A 17,472-nucleotide genomic window follows, 5' to 3' on the forward strand; every position below is an offset into this window, starting at 1 on the left:
CAATAGAATTAACGACGGACGGAGCATTTGCACGAAAAAGTGACTTTTGAGGATTTATGACACTATTAGCAAAGTACTTCAGTTATTGGGAGAGTTCTCATTTTTGATATTAACATTCATGCTGATTATAACGTTTTAGAATATTGCCTTGAAATGGATAATTCATTTACATAATAACATTAAAATGTTGGTGGATGTGTGATTTATTTATTCGTTATAAACCAAACAAAAACATTAAATCAAAAGTTCCAATGTGGGGATAAAATGTTGTTCAGTCAAATCATAATATTAACTAGTTTCATCGAGGAATTAAAATTAAAATTTCCACAACACTTGAGACTATTGGATCTTTTGTCAGATTTGTTTCCATTATGGTTTGTATAAAAACACTGTCACCAATGGTCGAACATTACGACAATGGCATTCCAGGTCAAAGAACAAGGTCAACAACACAGCATTTTATGGAAAATACATTTGTATACATTCATAGCAAGAAAAGGAAAGTACTTGGAAACGTACTGATGAAATATCTACAGGTTATCCTTTCAGTTTGATAAAAAACATTTTGTATTGCGTAAAAGGTTAAGGGTAGGACTAGGTCAGAGATTGAATTTTAATTCCATATTACATACATGTATGTCGGGTCTTGATTTAAACATATTTTGTTCAACATATACAAACTACACACACTCAACGAGACTGATTTAGTACATGACTACGGAGACAGCCGAAGAATAAAACTGATTTAAAAAAATAAATAAGTCCATTTTCATTAGTAAAATAAAAACTTCAGTAAAGCGCATGCGCATAAAGTTGAATGCTTTATTTTGAATCAATAATGAAAGTAGAGTGTGTTATATACGGCCAGTCAGATGTGAATACAAAAGGTGAGGTGATATTGAAACAGTTTTAGGCGTATAAAGTTCATTTGTATTTTGACATACATTGCATTAAATGCATCCAGATCCGATTAAAGTGTTTAACAAAAAATAAAGGACACAAGGTAAGTGAAGTATTGAAACAGTTTTTGTAAATAATATGGGTATGAATCAGTTTTATGATTTGAGAAAAAAAGCTTTAACATGATTTAGTATTGAAACAAGTAATGGAAACCGGGAAGTAGAAGTATTTATATTATAGTTACTAGAAGCTTGTTTTATAACACTGCAATAACATCTTTCCTGATCGTACAAGCGCATATAAGAAATTGAATAACGTTTTCGATGAATCGATGTTGTGCAATCATGGTGTTTATCTGTTCATTAGGCCACACCAAATTAATGTTTAATTCCTCGGATTTTTGCAAAAAAAAATGGAGCGAGCGAGCGAAAAAAATAATATTTTTTTTTATCAGTTTTCATAAAAACCGAAGCGAGCGAAGAGCGAAAAATATATTTTTCCTTATATTCAATATAAATAAGAAAGAAATAATTGCCCTTAAACCCATTCTCATGCTATCTTGAACTGAACCTCTAATGGACATTGGGAAAATGTCGGAATACATACTATTTATTCATCTGTGTTTAGTACAAACATTATATGGATAAATCTATTTTCTTATATATTTAAAATGTACTTTAATATGACGATCATTCATAATAATAAATAACCCTGCTTTTAGTAAACAGTTTGAAACGACTTATATAAATCTACCTGAATCAGTTTAACACCATATGCAACTGTATTAAGACATAACTTAGGATTGATTTTGGATTTGTAAAAAAATGATCACTTACACAGGCATCATCAAACATCAGACTCCAAATAACATAATACTAAATTTTGTTTTTATTATCACAGGAAATGCAATGGCATGTGCTTATTAAAACAAAAAGAACAAGGGTATTTTTCAGAGTACTTTTTTGGTTATTTAGATGTTTTTATGCACCAGCCAATTGTATATGCCCCCCCTCTAAGTCCGGAATAGCGGGGACTTTGACTTCCGGTCTCTCAAAACCCGGGTAAAATACCCGACCTGCAGGGACACACTGCTGGTAAAATCCCTGCCAAATGGCCCCCAACCCCGAATACCTATGTGAGGCCCATTCCCGACTATTTTCAATATGACGACAAAACCACATTCACTAGGCACTGCGGGGCCACCTGAAAGGTAAAAACACAGCCCATTGCCTCTGCTGTCCCCGTTATACCCCTGGAACAAGGGCGAGGGGTGGGCGGGGCAGTGGTAACAATTGACAAGTGCATTACAATCCTGGATTATGCTGCAAATAAAAACAAAATATAAGGTGATAAACTTAGTCTTACTTATGTTGAGATATATCCAGACCATTGTTTATACCGCTATTTGTGAAAATATATTTGTTCAAAACTGTTGTTTTGTCAGAATTTGATCAGCTTGATACATCAATTTGGACCAAACAATGACTCATGTTCCAGTTAAGTTGACCTGTCATCTTCAGCATCGTCGTAACGAGGTAAAATTTTGGTCCCTTGTATTATGACTTGAATAAAATAGTACTAAGTTGATCATTCCGATTTCCATTCAAAACGAGTCACTAATTACGCAATATAATCGCTACCAGTCTCAGATACACATGCTTTATTGCATAATGATTGCTTTAAATAATGATCCTTTAGTGCATGAGACGATCAACAATAACTTCAAGCATGCTCCAAACATATTGATTGTTAAAAATTTAATTTCCAAACTTCGAGCCACATTGTTTATACCGGAAGCCGCCATTTTGATTGAATTTATTGAAACCCATGCTAAACCGATCGATATACAGTATAAAAACACTACGCATCGGTAAAATCCCTTTACAAAAACACGAAAACTAGCGTAGAAAAATTATTCTAGATTATTTTTAGCCTTTTAATAAATTATAATCTGAAAAAAAAATCTGCTTGACGATCAAAATGGAGGTGCGGGCGCACAAAAAAAATATAAATATTTTTTTTACATTTTCAAAAAAATAGGAGCGGTAAATCCGCGGAACGAAATATCAATTTGGTGTGGCCTTAAGTCAATCTTAAAGGTGATTAGAACATAATACCATAGTAGCGTAGTCTGTACAAAGCTTACCCACGTTAGATAATACAGATGTTGTTTCGAAATGCCATTCAATATTAATCTACTCATGTGATTATCTTATATATTATGCAGCAAAAGGTTTCAATCATTTGGTTAAAAAAGTTTGCATATTGAAAAGATGCGTTTGCTTGTATAGGATAGATCAGGTATTTGCTCCTTGATTTCATACAACGCATACGTGTTTCAATATTATTTTATAACCCTGTTCAAGGTTACGTACACACATTTTAATACTCTAAAGCCATGCGATAGATCTGGAACATGTTTTATATGCAATATCTGGAGGTATGTGAACAAAAATGATACGAAGAATTTTGTGCAAGCAGCGTGTGTACAATTTATGTTGCTCCGCAAGTTTTGATATTTATTTTTTTATGCTCGGGCATAACTTGCTGTTTTAGCCAATCAGAGAATAACATAGAGCCAATGTATACTGATAAATCTAGTCTATTCAATCTAAGAACGGATTGTAAAAGAGAGATTTGCATACACATTGTAAACTAGTTTATCAACTTTAAGTCGAAATACAAGCATTCAATTGTTTATCCTTAAAACTGAAGACATTTATCGGATATGTTTAAAATCAGCTTTTTGTAGTTTTCTAAAGCGATAAAAGTAATGTGAGGCATTATCTTTTGTTAATTTAACAATAGATAATTCCTCTTACTTTTGAGTTTCAGGTAAGTGATCCAATGTTTTTGGGGTATTACTCCACACTTTTGAAAACAAACTATATTTGAGTTTTACAATAGACACTGTTATTCTACTGTAACAAAATTCCGATGTTATTTAGAAACAAGGTATTTTAAAGTTTAGACATTTTTTCTACCTGAATCATACATTGCATACAATTAATGATCATGAACTAATTTAATGTTAAACTTGCTTTTATTGCTTTGTTTTACCATGGGGCATGCATTTCTTTATCTAGTTATCAAGTAAAACCTTTGTATTATTATCGTCTGCTTCTGGGTACTTGTCGGAGGAACCTTACTATGGTGCCACGTGACACTGTAGGCGTAACGTGTAAGTGTGATTGGAAACAATAACTGGTAACAATTCAATACTAAACATGATTAAAAGTGATTGTTTAAAGTTGCTGTTTAGCGTATAGTTCACATTACAAAATACTCTAGGTTTTCAAAACAAACACATTTAAGATTACATGTTTGCCGGAAAGCTTGCATATGAACACTTGAGTTTCCGCCTGCATACGTCTATAATCGTATAGCATCTTATTTACTCGTTAATCAACGGAAAGCGTCTTTAGTCAAACCCCGAAATCTGCTTGCTTCTGAAAAATGATCGGCCAATTAAGGAAATCATTATCTATTTTTAACAGATTAGATAAATTGACATAGTCGAGTTCGCCGAATTAGACGAAATGAGTTTTCCAATTTTCAAAATAATTCATTACGTGTCAGTTTTAAATTAATTGCGTATTCTGCCTTTTCTAATACGTTTGGTTACTCATTGATTTTTATAAAAATTGCATTTTCTATAATTTTAATTGCGTGTTTAAGAGAATACGCACCTTATCTGTTACACATTCACCACGGGCTTGAGCGAACATGAGCCCTTGTTAATCAATTGAGTTAAATAACAAGGGCTTATGTTCGCTCAATCCTGTGGTGTTTGTGTCCTCACTAGCTTACAAATTCGTCACCAAAATATAAGTCATTGTAATCATTTTGTTGCTATTTTTTTAAATTCAATATATATTCTAATTCAAAGAAATTTAATAGTTAATGATTGAATTTTTTCCAATATCATTATCTTATATGATTTAGATTCAAAGAAACACATAGTTGTTATTAGATATGTTTAAACTTTTAAAATTCTGAACATTCAAAAAATATTAGTAAATCTCAGACCTTGCATTTTTCGTATTTAAATTTATCTTATGATGTTTTTGTCTTATTTGGTACATTTATAGTTATAGGCAGAACTCAGAAGTAGACGAACATGAAAAGGATGGCGAAGCTCGCCAGTCCACTGGTTGTAGGCTTTGCATTGCTTCTTATAGGAAGTACACACGCACAAGTTAAACCCGCTGCTGACCGGCAATGTAAGTTTTTGTTTAAGGAAGTTGACCTAAAATTCAATGTAGGTGAATTCCTATTATGGTAACCCCATGTTATTTTGATATAATTTGAAAGAATATTTGATGGAGGAAATGTAAACCATTTAACTAAAGCAGATATGTAGTCTGGATAAGATACGGTATTTAGGATATTTAGGATATTTTCAGTTGACAAAAAGTACAGAATTATCGTAGTGTACTCAAAAGATCCCCATCAGTATCAGGGTCAGATCCAGGATTTGGTGTTAGAGGTGGTGTGACTTGGTTATGTGCCCCAGCTTTCAATGAACCACTAGAAAATATTGAAATATTTTTTCGTGGAAACAAAAATGCATGTAATCTTTGAAATTTAGTAGGCAGTGGTTATTCATATTACTGGTAAAGAAAATATGACAATTGTTTGCAGTTCTACATAGCCTTTTGATATAAAAATATTACATTTACATAATTAATAGAACATTGAAACTTTCCTAATGCACATGGATACAAAACAAATGTATTAAAGATGTCTTTGTTATGCAGCTTCAATCTACCTGAGATTCTTTTACTCTTTTAGGTGAGCTCTACGACCTTGAAACTGGAGCGACATTAACAACAAACACGTTCAGTTTGACCATTCAAGAAACGGGTATGTTTTGATGGATAATAGAGAAGTATCAAAAAACATGTGTTAGTAAACTTGAACGCACACCACATCATGTTTATGTGCGGTAAAAGTTGCAGTCATGTTTAAAAGTCCTTTTGCAAAATTCTACGTTATGTTTGTACTTGTATGCTAGCTGATACTTTCAAAAATAACTTCCCTCGTGTTATTATACAATTCATTCTTAACTTGTACAATGTACGATTAAACTGTACCTCATCTTTATTACTTCCTATACAAAATAAAGTTAACTTCAGCGGACAACTATTTGCCTACAGTTATGTTGAAGCGGATTTTCTTTTCTGGTTCTGAAAACATGCAAACCCTGACTCAGCACTGAAATGAAATTATCTTTAGAATATATATACAGTATACATATACCTTTTCTAGACATCTATTGTTCTAACATCTTTTATATTTTACCTACATATATAAGACATATGGACATCTCTCCCATATGCGACTTAGGTATTGATATATCCATGCGCATGTGAGTTTGGTTTGTGGTCACCAACCTGGACAAGTGGGTTTCCTCTGGGTATTCCTGTTTCCTTCAAAACACAGGACCACTAAAATTATTTAAAAAATGATAACTTGTCTCACAATTGTTTTATCGTCAAAATCCTTCTCTTAGGCAGCATATCTATAAGTATTTTCATTGACTGATCATTTAGGTTTGGTTTCTTCAATTCGGCACTACACAATCAAAAGGCATTTTCATTGACTGGAAATCGGACTGCATGTAGGTTATTTTCTAGAAGTAAGTTTCATGGTGTGGAAACCATTTTTCATCTGTGATCAGCAACATAACTGACAGAAAGTTAAATTATCAAATACTAGTATATGCAAACATCTAACAACAAAGACAGCAGGGTTAAATCTGGCATATTTTGCCATCCTATGCTTGCTTACGTCTCGCAACAAAAGACAGCAGGGTTGAATCTGGCATACTTTGTCATCATGCATATGCTGGCTTACATCTAGTAACAAAAGACAGCTGGGTTAAATCTGGCATACTTTGCCATCATATGCTGGCTTACATCTTGCAACAAAAGACAGCTGGGTTAAATCTGGCATACTTTGTCATCATATGTTGGCTTACATCTAGCAACAAAAGACAGCTTGGTTAAATCTGGCATACTTTGCCATCATATGCTGGCTTACATCTTGCAACAAAAGACAGCAGGGTTAAATCTGGCATACTTTGTCATCATATGCTGGCTTACGTCTTGCAACAAAAGGGTTAAAGTTAAATCTGTCATATTTTGCCATCATATGCTGGCTTACATCTTGCAACAAAAGACAGCTGGGTTAAATCTGGCATATTTTGCCATCATATGCTGGCTTACGTCTTGCAATATAAGGGTTAAAGTTAAATCTGGCATACTTTGTCATCATATGTTGGCTTACATCTAGCAACAAAAGACAGCTTGGTTAAATCTGGCATACTTTGCCATCATATGCTGGCTTACATCTTGCAACAAAAGACAGCAGGGTTAAATCTGGCATACTTTGTCATCATATGCTGGCTTACGTCTTGCAACAAAAGGGTTAAAGTTAAATCTGTCATATTTTGCCATCATATGCTGGCTTACATCTTGCAACAAAAGACAGCTGGGTTAAATCTGGCATATTTTGCCATCATATGCTGGCTTACGTCTTGCAATATAAGGGTTAAAGTTAAATCTGGCATACTTTGCCATCATATGCTGGCTTACGTCTTGCAATATAAGGGTTAAAGTTAAATCTGGCATACTTTGCTATCATATGCTGGCTTACATCTTGCAACAAAAGACAGCTGGGTTAAATCTGGCATACTTTGCCATCATAGGCTGGCTTACATGTTGCAACAAAAGACAGCTGGGTTAAATCTGGCATACTTTGTCATCATATGCTGGCTTACATCTAGCAACAAAAGACAGCTGGGTTAAATCTGGCATACTTTGCCATCATATGCTGGCTTCGTCTTGCAAAAAAAGACATCAGGGTTAAATCTGGCATACTTTCCCATCATATGCTGGCTTACGTCTTGCAACAAAAGGGTTAAAGTTAAATCTGGCATCTTTTGCCATCATATGCTGGCTTACATCTTGCAACAAAAGACAGCTGGGTTAAATCTGGCATATTTTGCCATCATATGCTGGCTTACGTCTTGCAACAAAAGACAGCTGGGTTAAATCTGGCATACTTTGCCATCATATGCTGGCTTACATCTTGCAACAAAAGACATCAGGGTTAAATCTGGCATACTTTCCCATCATATGCTGGCTTACGTCTTGCAACAAAAGGGTTAAAGTTAAATCTGGCATATTTTGCCATCATATGCTGGCTTACATCTTGCAACAAAAGACAGCTGGGTTAAATCTGGCATATTTTGCCATCATATGCTGGCTTACGTCTTGCAACAAAAGACAGCTGGGTTAAATCTGGCATACTTTGCCATCATATGCTGGCTTACATCTTGCAACAAAAGACATCAGGGTTAAATCTGGCATACTTTGTCATCATATGCTGGCTTACATCTTGCAACAAAAGACAGCTGGGTTAAATCTGGCATACTTTGCCATCATATGCTGGCTTACGTCTTGCAACAAAAGACAGCTGGGTTAAATCTGGCATACTTTGCCATCATATGCTGGCTTACATCTTGCAACAAAAGACATCAGGGTTAAATCTGGCATACTTTCCCATCATATGCTGGCTTACGTCTTGCAACAAAAGGGTTAAAGTTAAATCTGGCATATTTTGCCATCATATGCTGGCTTACATCTTGCAACAAAAGACAGCTGGGTTAAATCTGGCATATTTTGCCATCATATGCTGGCGTACGTCTTGCAACAAAAGACAGCTGGGTTAAATCTGGCATACTTTGCCATCATATGCTGGCTTACATCTTGCAACAAAAGACATCAGGGTTAAATCTGGCATACTTTGTCATCATATGCTGGCTTACATCTTGCAACAAAAGACAGCTGGGTTAAATCTGGCATACTTTGCCATCATATGCTGGCTTACGTCTTGCAACAAAAGACAGCTGGGTTAAATCTGGCATACTTTGCCATCATATGCTGGCTTACATCTTGCAACAAAGACAGCTGGGTTAAATCTGGCATATATTGCCATCATATGCTTGCTTACATCTTTCAACAAAAGGCAGCAGGGTTGAATCTGGCATATTTTTTTTCCATCATATGATGCCTTACATCTTGCAACAAAAGACAGCAGGGTTAAATCTGGCATACTTTCCCATCATATGCTGGCTTACATCTTGCAACAAAAGACAGCTGGGTTAAATCTGGCATACTTTGCCATCATATGCTGGCTTACGTCTTGCAACAAAAGACAGCTGGGTTAAATCTGGCATACTTTGCCATCATATGCTGGCTTACATCTTGCAACAAAAGACAGCTGGGTTAAATCTGGCATACTTTGCCATCATATGCTGGCTTACATCTTGCAACAAAAGACATCAGGGTTAAATCTGGCATACTTTGTCATCATATGCTGGCTAACGTCTTGCAACAAAAGACAGCTGGATTAAATCTGGCATACTTTGCCATCATATGCTGGCTTACATCTTACAACAAAAGACAGCTTGGTTAAATCTGGCATACTTTGTCTTCATATGCTGGCTTACATCTTGCAACAAAAGACAGCTGGGTTAAATCTGGCATACTTTGTCATCATATGCTGGCTTACATCTTGCAACAAAAGACAGCTGGGTTAAATCTGGCATACTTTGTCATCATATGCTGGCTAACGTCTTGCAACAAAAGACAGCTGGATTAAATCTGGCATACTTTGCCATCATATGCTGGCTTACATCTTACAACAAAAGACAGCTGGGTTAAATCTGGCATACTTTGTCATCATATGCTGGCTTACATCTTGCAACAAAAGACAGCTTGGTTAAATCTGGCATACTTTGTCATCATATGCTGGTTTACATCTTGCAACAAAGACAGCTGGGTTAAATCTGGCATACTTTGTCATCATATGCTGGCTTACATCTTACAACAAAAGACAGCAGGGTTAAATCTGGCATACTTTGTCATCATATGCTGGCTTACATCTTGCAACAAAAGACAGCTTGGTCAAATCTGGCATACTTTGCCATCATATGCTGGCTTACATCTTGCAACAAAAGACATCAGGGTTAAATCTGGCATAGTTTGTCATCATATGCTGGCTTACGTCTTGCAACAAAAGACAGCTGGGTTAAATCTGGCATAGTTTGTCATCATATGCTGGCTTACATCTTGCAACAAAAGACATCAGGATTGAATCTGGCATACTTTGTCATCATATGCTGGCTTACGTCTTGCAACAAAAGACATCAGGGTTAAATCTGGCATACTTTGTCATCATATGCTGGCTTACATCTTGCAACAAAAGACAGCAGGGTTAAATCTGGCATACTTTGCCATCATATGCTGGCTTACATCTTGCAACAAAAGACAGCTTGGTTAAATCTGGCATAGTTTGCTGTCTTATTATCACTGATTAACCCTATTCTAAAATAATCTTTTTAAACTTCAGACTACCTTTCCAGTACGGGGCAGACTATTATTCTGCCTCTGCACGGTAACGGTTTGATATTCACAACTCCGAGTTCCGCAGATCAAGCGACTGTAGACCAATATGGTATACAGTTCTTCAGGGATTCCACTGACTATAATGTCATTACGATTGATAATGCGATCAACAGGGATGTAAGTTTTAATAATTCTTAACAGTATTTTACTAATTTAGCCAAAAAATTGGAAACCCTGCTTTGATTCCAAATTTGAACGTGAAATCTGACAAGATTTGATATATTTTTAATTATTATCATTTCATTGCTTGATTATATTTCTGCATTTTTGTTCATATGAGAGCATTTTTCAAACACATTGAAAGTTAAAGTAACGACTATAAAACTGTTGATTCAAATTGTAAATTACTAACATATTTTAACATCCTAGGGAATTGATGCAGAACCAAACGACGACTTGGATATTATTGCTTTAAATTTCAACTGTGAATACAATGATGGCACCAATACCTTTTCGGTAAGATTGTCTTGTCTTTCCTTTTACTATGATTTTCATCTGCCAAACTATTTTAATTATTATTGTTACATCATAAATGTGCATTTTATTGCTGCATTGTTAAATTCAGTTGAGATAAATATAAACTTAAATAAAGATATTATAATTATTCAAAATGTTATTTCCGTTTACAGCAACAATTCACAGTGAATCTATTAGTTGATGACGCCAACGATAATTCTCCTGAATTCCAAGGTGCGCCATACAGCGTAAACATTAAAGAGGTATGCATTTGTTATTAAACATATCTGACGGTCCAGGGTTATCGTTAAAACTTCCAAAACTTATGCGTTGGATGTATGATTTGCCAGAAAGCATAAAATAAGTTTTTATGAATACTATTTTTATAAATAAGTGTTTTTGGCATTCAAAGATTTTAATGTCAGTTTCAGTTGAGCTAAAGAGCCGGTGTAAGAAATAGAAAAGAAATTCTTTATAATGAAATATATACTGATCCATATTCTCCGACTATTAAGACTTAATATTACCATTCGCTGCATTGGTAAACTAACTTTATTGTCCATTAAACATAAATTAAGCTGAAACTTTCATAAAATACAGTCTGATAGCTTGTTACTTCTAAGACATTTTAACACGTCCAATAAATAATGACCTTATTGGGATTTTGAAGAAATTGATGTAGGTAAATATAGTTGTTGTTTTTATCAAATTACTTTTGTAGGCACTGCCGATCTCCAACACAGTTTTTGACAACATTGTGGCTTCTGATAAAGATGCCCACCAAAACAAGGAAATCCGTTTTTCGATTAGTTCTGGGCAAGACTATGTAAGTACAAATAATATGTTTTATCGATATTATCAGGGTCATAATTTTTTGTATAATTCTGCATGATTGTGAAGGTTGAGGTGATGATGATGAAGACTTGATTTTTAATTTTACAACAAATTTTGCAACTTCTTATTTAAGTTTTTTTTTCAACAAGCAAACAAAAAATAAATATGAGAAAGGTAAAGTATTTTATTTGTTACTTTTAAGCAATGCATTAACAAAAGGGCCATTGAATATCGTCGATGAGAAATATGATTGGATTTATTAAGTTATGTCATATTTCTGTGCTCAGCCAATCGGACAACAATTTGTTGTTTTTTCAGCCTCCAGGCAATGATATTTTCCGAATACAAGACAGTGGATTGGGTGCCGTTGATCTTTTCCGGGCTCTAGACTATGAGTCATTGTATGAAGCCGGAAAGACGCAGTTTCTTTTGGAAATCCTTGCAAGAGTAAGTTTATGTTTGTTTGTTTTTTTAGTGGTGTTATTAAAAAAATATACATTGTAACATAATTATACACGGAAAACACCTGAAATTCAATATTGTAATTGGTCATGATTTTAAATGAGATTTATAAAATTTAAAAAGAAACGTGAAGTTTTTCTAGTAAATATGTGCTTTCTTGCATGTAGTTATAATCTAATACTACATAGTTTTAAAAATAATTATTGTTTTGATAAAGAATACAGCAAAATAACAATAAACTTCATAGGTTAAATAAAGTCAAACTTTTCCAGGACAACAATGCTGATGCAAATCTTCAAAAGACATCAACGCAAACTTTGACAGTTAATGTTGAAGACAGCGATGATCTTAGCCCAACCTTCTACTATCCTAACTGTAGGCAAGTCCAGGGGCTCGCCAATTCCTGCGTCGTTGCTACATATTCAGCTTCCATTACATCAGGAAATACAGTAAGTGGAAAAATAGCATACAGAAAAACTAATTGCCATTATATAGCAAGTTGAACTACTTTTAAACAAAAGGAAAAAAATGCCTGCAGGACTATTATGTATCAAGTGTTATGATCAGCTTCTATTACGTCTAGAATGATGGTAAGTTGCAAAAAAACACATAGTAGGAATAATTGCCACCATACGGCAAGTTGAAATTCTTGGTTATAAACAGGTTAAAATAAGTGCTTGCATGTCTGGGGATGTTGTCAAAATATGAGGTCATGTCGGGTGATGTTGTCAAAATATGAGATCATGTTTGGGGATGTAGTCAAAATATGAGGTCATGACTGGGGATGTTTTCAAAATATGAGGTCATGTCAGGGGATGTTGTCAAAATGGATATTTGAACTATAGGCAAATTTATTGGCTAAAATGTTGTTGCAAGTATATTCTAACTAAGAATTCCATTTTCAGGGAGCATTATCAGTTGTTCCCTTGATCGATGGAACAGAGACAACGCCTTACCCCATTCAGGCTTTCGACTTGGATCGGCTGAACGCCCAAATCAACTTTGTGATTGAGAAAAGTGAGCCTTTTGCATATTATTTCAGTTATTTATGTCAAACCTTACAGATTCATTTTTCATATGCTTTTTGTTTCAATGAAATTGTACAAGTTTATGATATAACAAAAAGAAAAGAAAGGACTGGAACAGCAATTCGTCTCTAGTGTCAGGTGAAATTATATGAACTTGAGCGAACTTGATTGGCTCTACATAATTTGAAATATTTACAATGCATTTTTTTCTACAAATATAAAGAGAAAATATGAATTATCAGCAAGATTTCAAGAAAGATAATTTATTTCTACAGCTATCCCAGCCGGTTACGAGAATCGATTTACAGCTACAAGGTCGGGACCTTCAGCGGTATCTGGACTTACAGGTCGAGATGTTTATTCCGCAACAGTTACGCAAATTTCGCCAATAAATCGACAGGACCTAAAAAGCCTCGAAATCATCTTGAGGGTAGGCTTAAATTGTTGTTGTTTTTATTTACCTCATTCCTGTTTTATTGACTCATTAGAATATTCCAGACTCATTAGAATATTCCAGTATTTCACGCCAATTTTTATGTCACACATGTGCCTTTATTTAAGCAGTGTGCTTTTTTATGTAAACCGCATTATCATTTAATGACATTGTGATGTTGAAGGTTGGCTACTGAAATATCACTGCGGAAACTGTTCATGCTCTGTATGAGTTCGATGTCAGAACATTTTTAATTTCTTTAATTTAGGCATCTTAATTGCGTCTGTTTTTATCTCTGAAACTATCTGTGGAGCAGACTATTTGCTGTTTGTATTTGCCTGGTAAATTCCTTGCAAACTGCCCTATTAAGTAAAGTTAAATATTTGAAGGAATGTTTTAAATATGCTAACAAAGGAAGCCACTTGATAATTCCTGCAATATTTCAGGCTGAACAAGTTGATGACCCGACCAAATATCGAACAGCTTTGATTCAGACCAAATTTGAGGCTAACAACGTGAACACTACCAGTAGTACTACCAACGTGAACACCACCGTTAGTAATTCAAACTCCCACAGCTTCAATGCATACATCTTTGGGCCAGTCCTTTTCTTTTTGATTTACAATTTCTTTTGAAAGAAATGTCCACTGGGTGAAAAAAAGAGAGGACATGTTTCAGACAGCGGAGGTTCTTCACATCAATAGTAATCAGTTTTAATCTTCATTGATTATAGTCAATAAGTAGATAGTATTTAAAAGTTAGAGGTATCATTTACAACAAACATGTATTAAATCACACATATATTTGGACGTTATTAATTTAAACACCCTTAATTATATTCGGAAATAATTTGTGTACATATATTCCTGTACACCAAATGGCCATTCATTTTTAAGTGAATTCCAGTAGTTTGTACATTATAAGGTATACAAAGTGATACCATCACTTTTTGATCAGTAGCCAACACGTATCGGGTAAAAACAGTTTAGTGTATGAATATATTCTGTGCATGAAGATTTAAGAAGTTAAATGCGTTTCGATAATAGTATGATGATTTAAGGGACATATCAATCGCTAATTAAAAAAAGTTTCAACTAATATGGGCACCACATTTTACTTGTTTTATAAATAGCAGGGATCTGTTAACAAAAGCTACACTAATATTGTGTTCAAATAAGTCTTATCGAATTAAACATATCCTGCCCGCAGGCAATACATGTTTGAATATACATTTATAAAATCATGTGATATTGGAGTACTATTATTTCTAATTGCTTTACAAAGTGTGGTTTCATTCTGACATGTTCGTTACCTTTTCGTAACGAACATGTCTTATCGACGCTCACACACCAACATCAACATCAACATAGCATCAAAAACATCAATGACATATGGATCGCGAATAAATTTTAAACCCAATTTCAAAAAAAAATATGTAGAAAAATTGGGATAATGTTGGTCATTTACGTCTTTTTTTATTAACGTTGAAAATTCTTCCAAAACAATACTAGGTAACGTACATGTCAGTAACGGAATCTTACAACTAAAGATGATGTGACACTTGTTTTAACCATAACTTCAGATTTTAATTAGCAGTGTCAAAAAAGGGAAATAAATGTTGCGAGTGCTTGCGTTGTTATCGGCATCGCACAGGCCTTTATACATGAATACGTCGGTCATGTTTTTTTTTTAAATTATCATTTGAAATGAGCTTATGAATTACATCAACATCACCAATACCATAGTTGTCAACAGAGTTGGTCAACATTTCCATTAACGACCCAATCAGCAGGAGCAACAATAACAACAAAAAATAGCAAAGTCATTAATATGACCAAAATGCTAAAACTACTCACATAAATGCCTAGGCTCAATTCCCATAACGGAAGCTGTAGGGTTTGTGCGCAGGATTCCACGTGTTATATTTACAGCTGTTACATCATCAGGCCGAGTCATAACAGGTGTATGACCTCACAGGAAATGGGATATAATGGGTGGCGAATGATGGTGCATGAACCTTATGAAAAATAATTGCAATGCAACTGTATGTTAAGTAGAAATAAAGCACGTTGATGTAAATCAATGAGAATACAGTGTCCAAAGTGCGAATACCACGTACGCAACTTACATTTTCTAATTCTAATTTGATGTTATCATAAAAAAGAATATTTAAAATAAAATTTGTTTTCATTTATAATATTGGATGGTGAAACTACTATTAAAATATGAAATGCCATAAGCCTTCAAATGGAGAAAATCTACACATGCGGACATGTTATATGGGGAACTACACCAATTCTCAATTCTGGCTAGAATGCTAGAATAATTGAAATAAATTTATTTTAGGTGATACCAATATTAACCCTTCCTTTGTATATAATGCAATGCTCCACTCCCTGATAAAATATAAATGGTTAAATACAATAAAATATATACTTAACAACTCAGGATACTCATAACTGTATGAAAGTCGGCACGCAATACGTTACAAGAACAGAAGCAATATAATTAAACGAGCTTTACTGGATCATTTTATTTAAACATGGTCAGAGTCCATGTCAATTTCAAATAAAGGGAAACATTGTGTCATCAAGGATCATATGCAGCTTGAGCTTAACTTAAAATGATCCCCTCAAGACAAGCCATATCCTGTAGACTAAGAACCATGAACATTACATGGACAAAGGACGCTTGAATAGTTCCCCTTATGAAGAAAGATAGAGTACTTTATGTGACAAAAGATATTTGGGAGATCGTTTCCACTACCTCTTGTCTGTAGCTACTTGAATGAACAACGATTTAAGTACATTAATATTAATGTTTTCGTATGCATCCAAATATATTGAACTATCGAGGAGTACTGCAATCAAATAATCCTACAGTTTTAAGTAAACTGGGTGCATTTGCTGAGTATTTTATTAAAATGTAAAAATATAGCACTTACCTATCACTATATCTTTAATTTCGTGTAGATGTTCCTTACACAAAAAACAATAACAACAAAAGCACAATATCACGATCATATTACAACACAGAGATTTGCTTCTTCATGTGTCCATGAAAAACTACTTGATTCATCAAACCCAACCAAACGTCGTGGATGTGTTTACTTCCACAATTATCTTTCTGTTTATATCTTCTGTTTATTTCATGTTTTTGTTTTCATTTTAATCATTCGGATCTTTGCATAAAGATTAAATTCATCATAATCCTAAACTGACAACTCACAGTGTTCCATTAATACATATCATTTATAAACAATTAAAAGTAACCCGTGGCCCTCGTGCTTATTTTGTTAAGATTCACTTTTTACCAACCACTCAGTGAGGCCGAGCAATTACATATATTTCTTTTGCTGTATGTAGATTTTACATTTGTTGATAAAATGTATTAAGTTAGTTTATTTATGTCGCATCTGTGTATGCTTGTTTTGACATCATCACGTGATTATTAATGTTGTGGCATCTAATTCTATTGCAATATTTTGTATCGCGTATGCAATAAAGGCAATTACTGTTGTTGTTGTTGATAAAGAACTCTGAAGGACGCTGAATATTTGGCCAAGGATTGCATAATTAAAACACAAGCACATCTAAATAATTAACTCGTGTAGAAGCAGAAAATAGCATAGTCATTAATAGGCTAATAAATAGTTTCATATATTATTTCTGTATTTGTTTTTATTTAGAAACTAACGTCACTTCATTGTTTGTTTACATCGGTTGTGACCAGTGGTGACCCATATGAGAACCCCTTTAAGTCACGCGATTCCTCACCCTGTTGTTTTCATTTTCAATCCATAGCATATGTATGGATCATAGGCAATAGTTCACTGGGAACATTTTGTGTTTGGGTTAGCTGAAAATGTTAAAAGTTATAAACA

At 34.2% G+C, this 17,472-nt stretch overlaps 1 protein-coding gene across 2 annotated transcripts; it reads left to right on the top strand.

Moving 5' to 3' along the window:
• The first annotated feature begins 825 nt into the window (after positions 1-825).
• LOC128225187 (cadherin-99C-like) lies at positions 826-17,254 on the top strand. Of its 2 annotated transcripts, none has more exons than XM_052935248.1 (12): positions 826-887; positions 4,992-5,123; positions 5,695-5,766; positions 10,321-10,493; positions 10,746-10,832; positions 11,006-11,095; positions 11,554-11,658; positions 11,985-12,113; positions 12,401-12,577; positions 13,034-13,145; positions 13,432-13,586; positions 14,036-17,254. In XM_052935248.1, exons 2-12 carry the CDS (start codon positions 5,021-5,023, stop codon positions 14,222-14,224), a joined length of 1,392 nt encoding a protein of 463 aa, XP_052791208.1. In that variant the 5' UTR covers positions 826-887; positions 4,992-5,020; the 3' UTR covers positions 14,225-17,254. The 2 variants fall into 2 exon arrangements, with proteins under 2 accessions (XP_052791208.1, XP_052791207.1); XM_052935247.1 differs by having other exon boundaries at positions 868-1,003.
• Positions 17,255-17,472: the final 218 nt, after the last annotated feature.

This window comes from Mya arenaria, chromosome 2 (assembly GCF_026914265.1).
Source record: "Mya arenaria isolate MELC-2E11 chromosome 2, ASM2691426v1".
Taxonomy (NCBI): domain Eukaryota; kingdom Metazoa; phylum Mollusca; class Bivalvia; order Myida; family Myidae; genus Mya; species Mya arenaria.

Coding starts and splice junctions, on each gene's coding strand:
- LOC128225187 (XM_052935248.1), top strand. CDS start 5,021: ATGAAAAGGATGGCGAAGCTCGCCAGTCCACTGGTTGTAGGCTTTGCA. Junction 5,124..5,694: donor ACCCGCTGCTGACCGGCAAT/GTAAGTTTTTGT, acceptor TTACTCTTTTAG/GTGAGCTCTACGACCTTGAA. Junction 10,833..11,005: donor ATGGCACCAATACCTTTTCG/GTAAGATTGTCT, acceptor TTCCGTTTACAG/CAACAATTCACAGTGAATCT.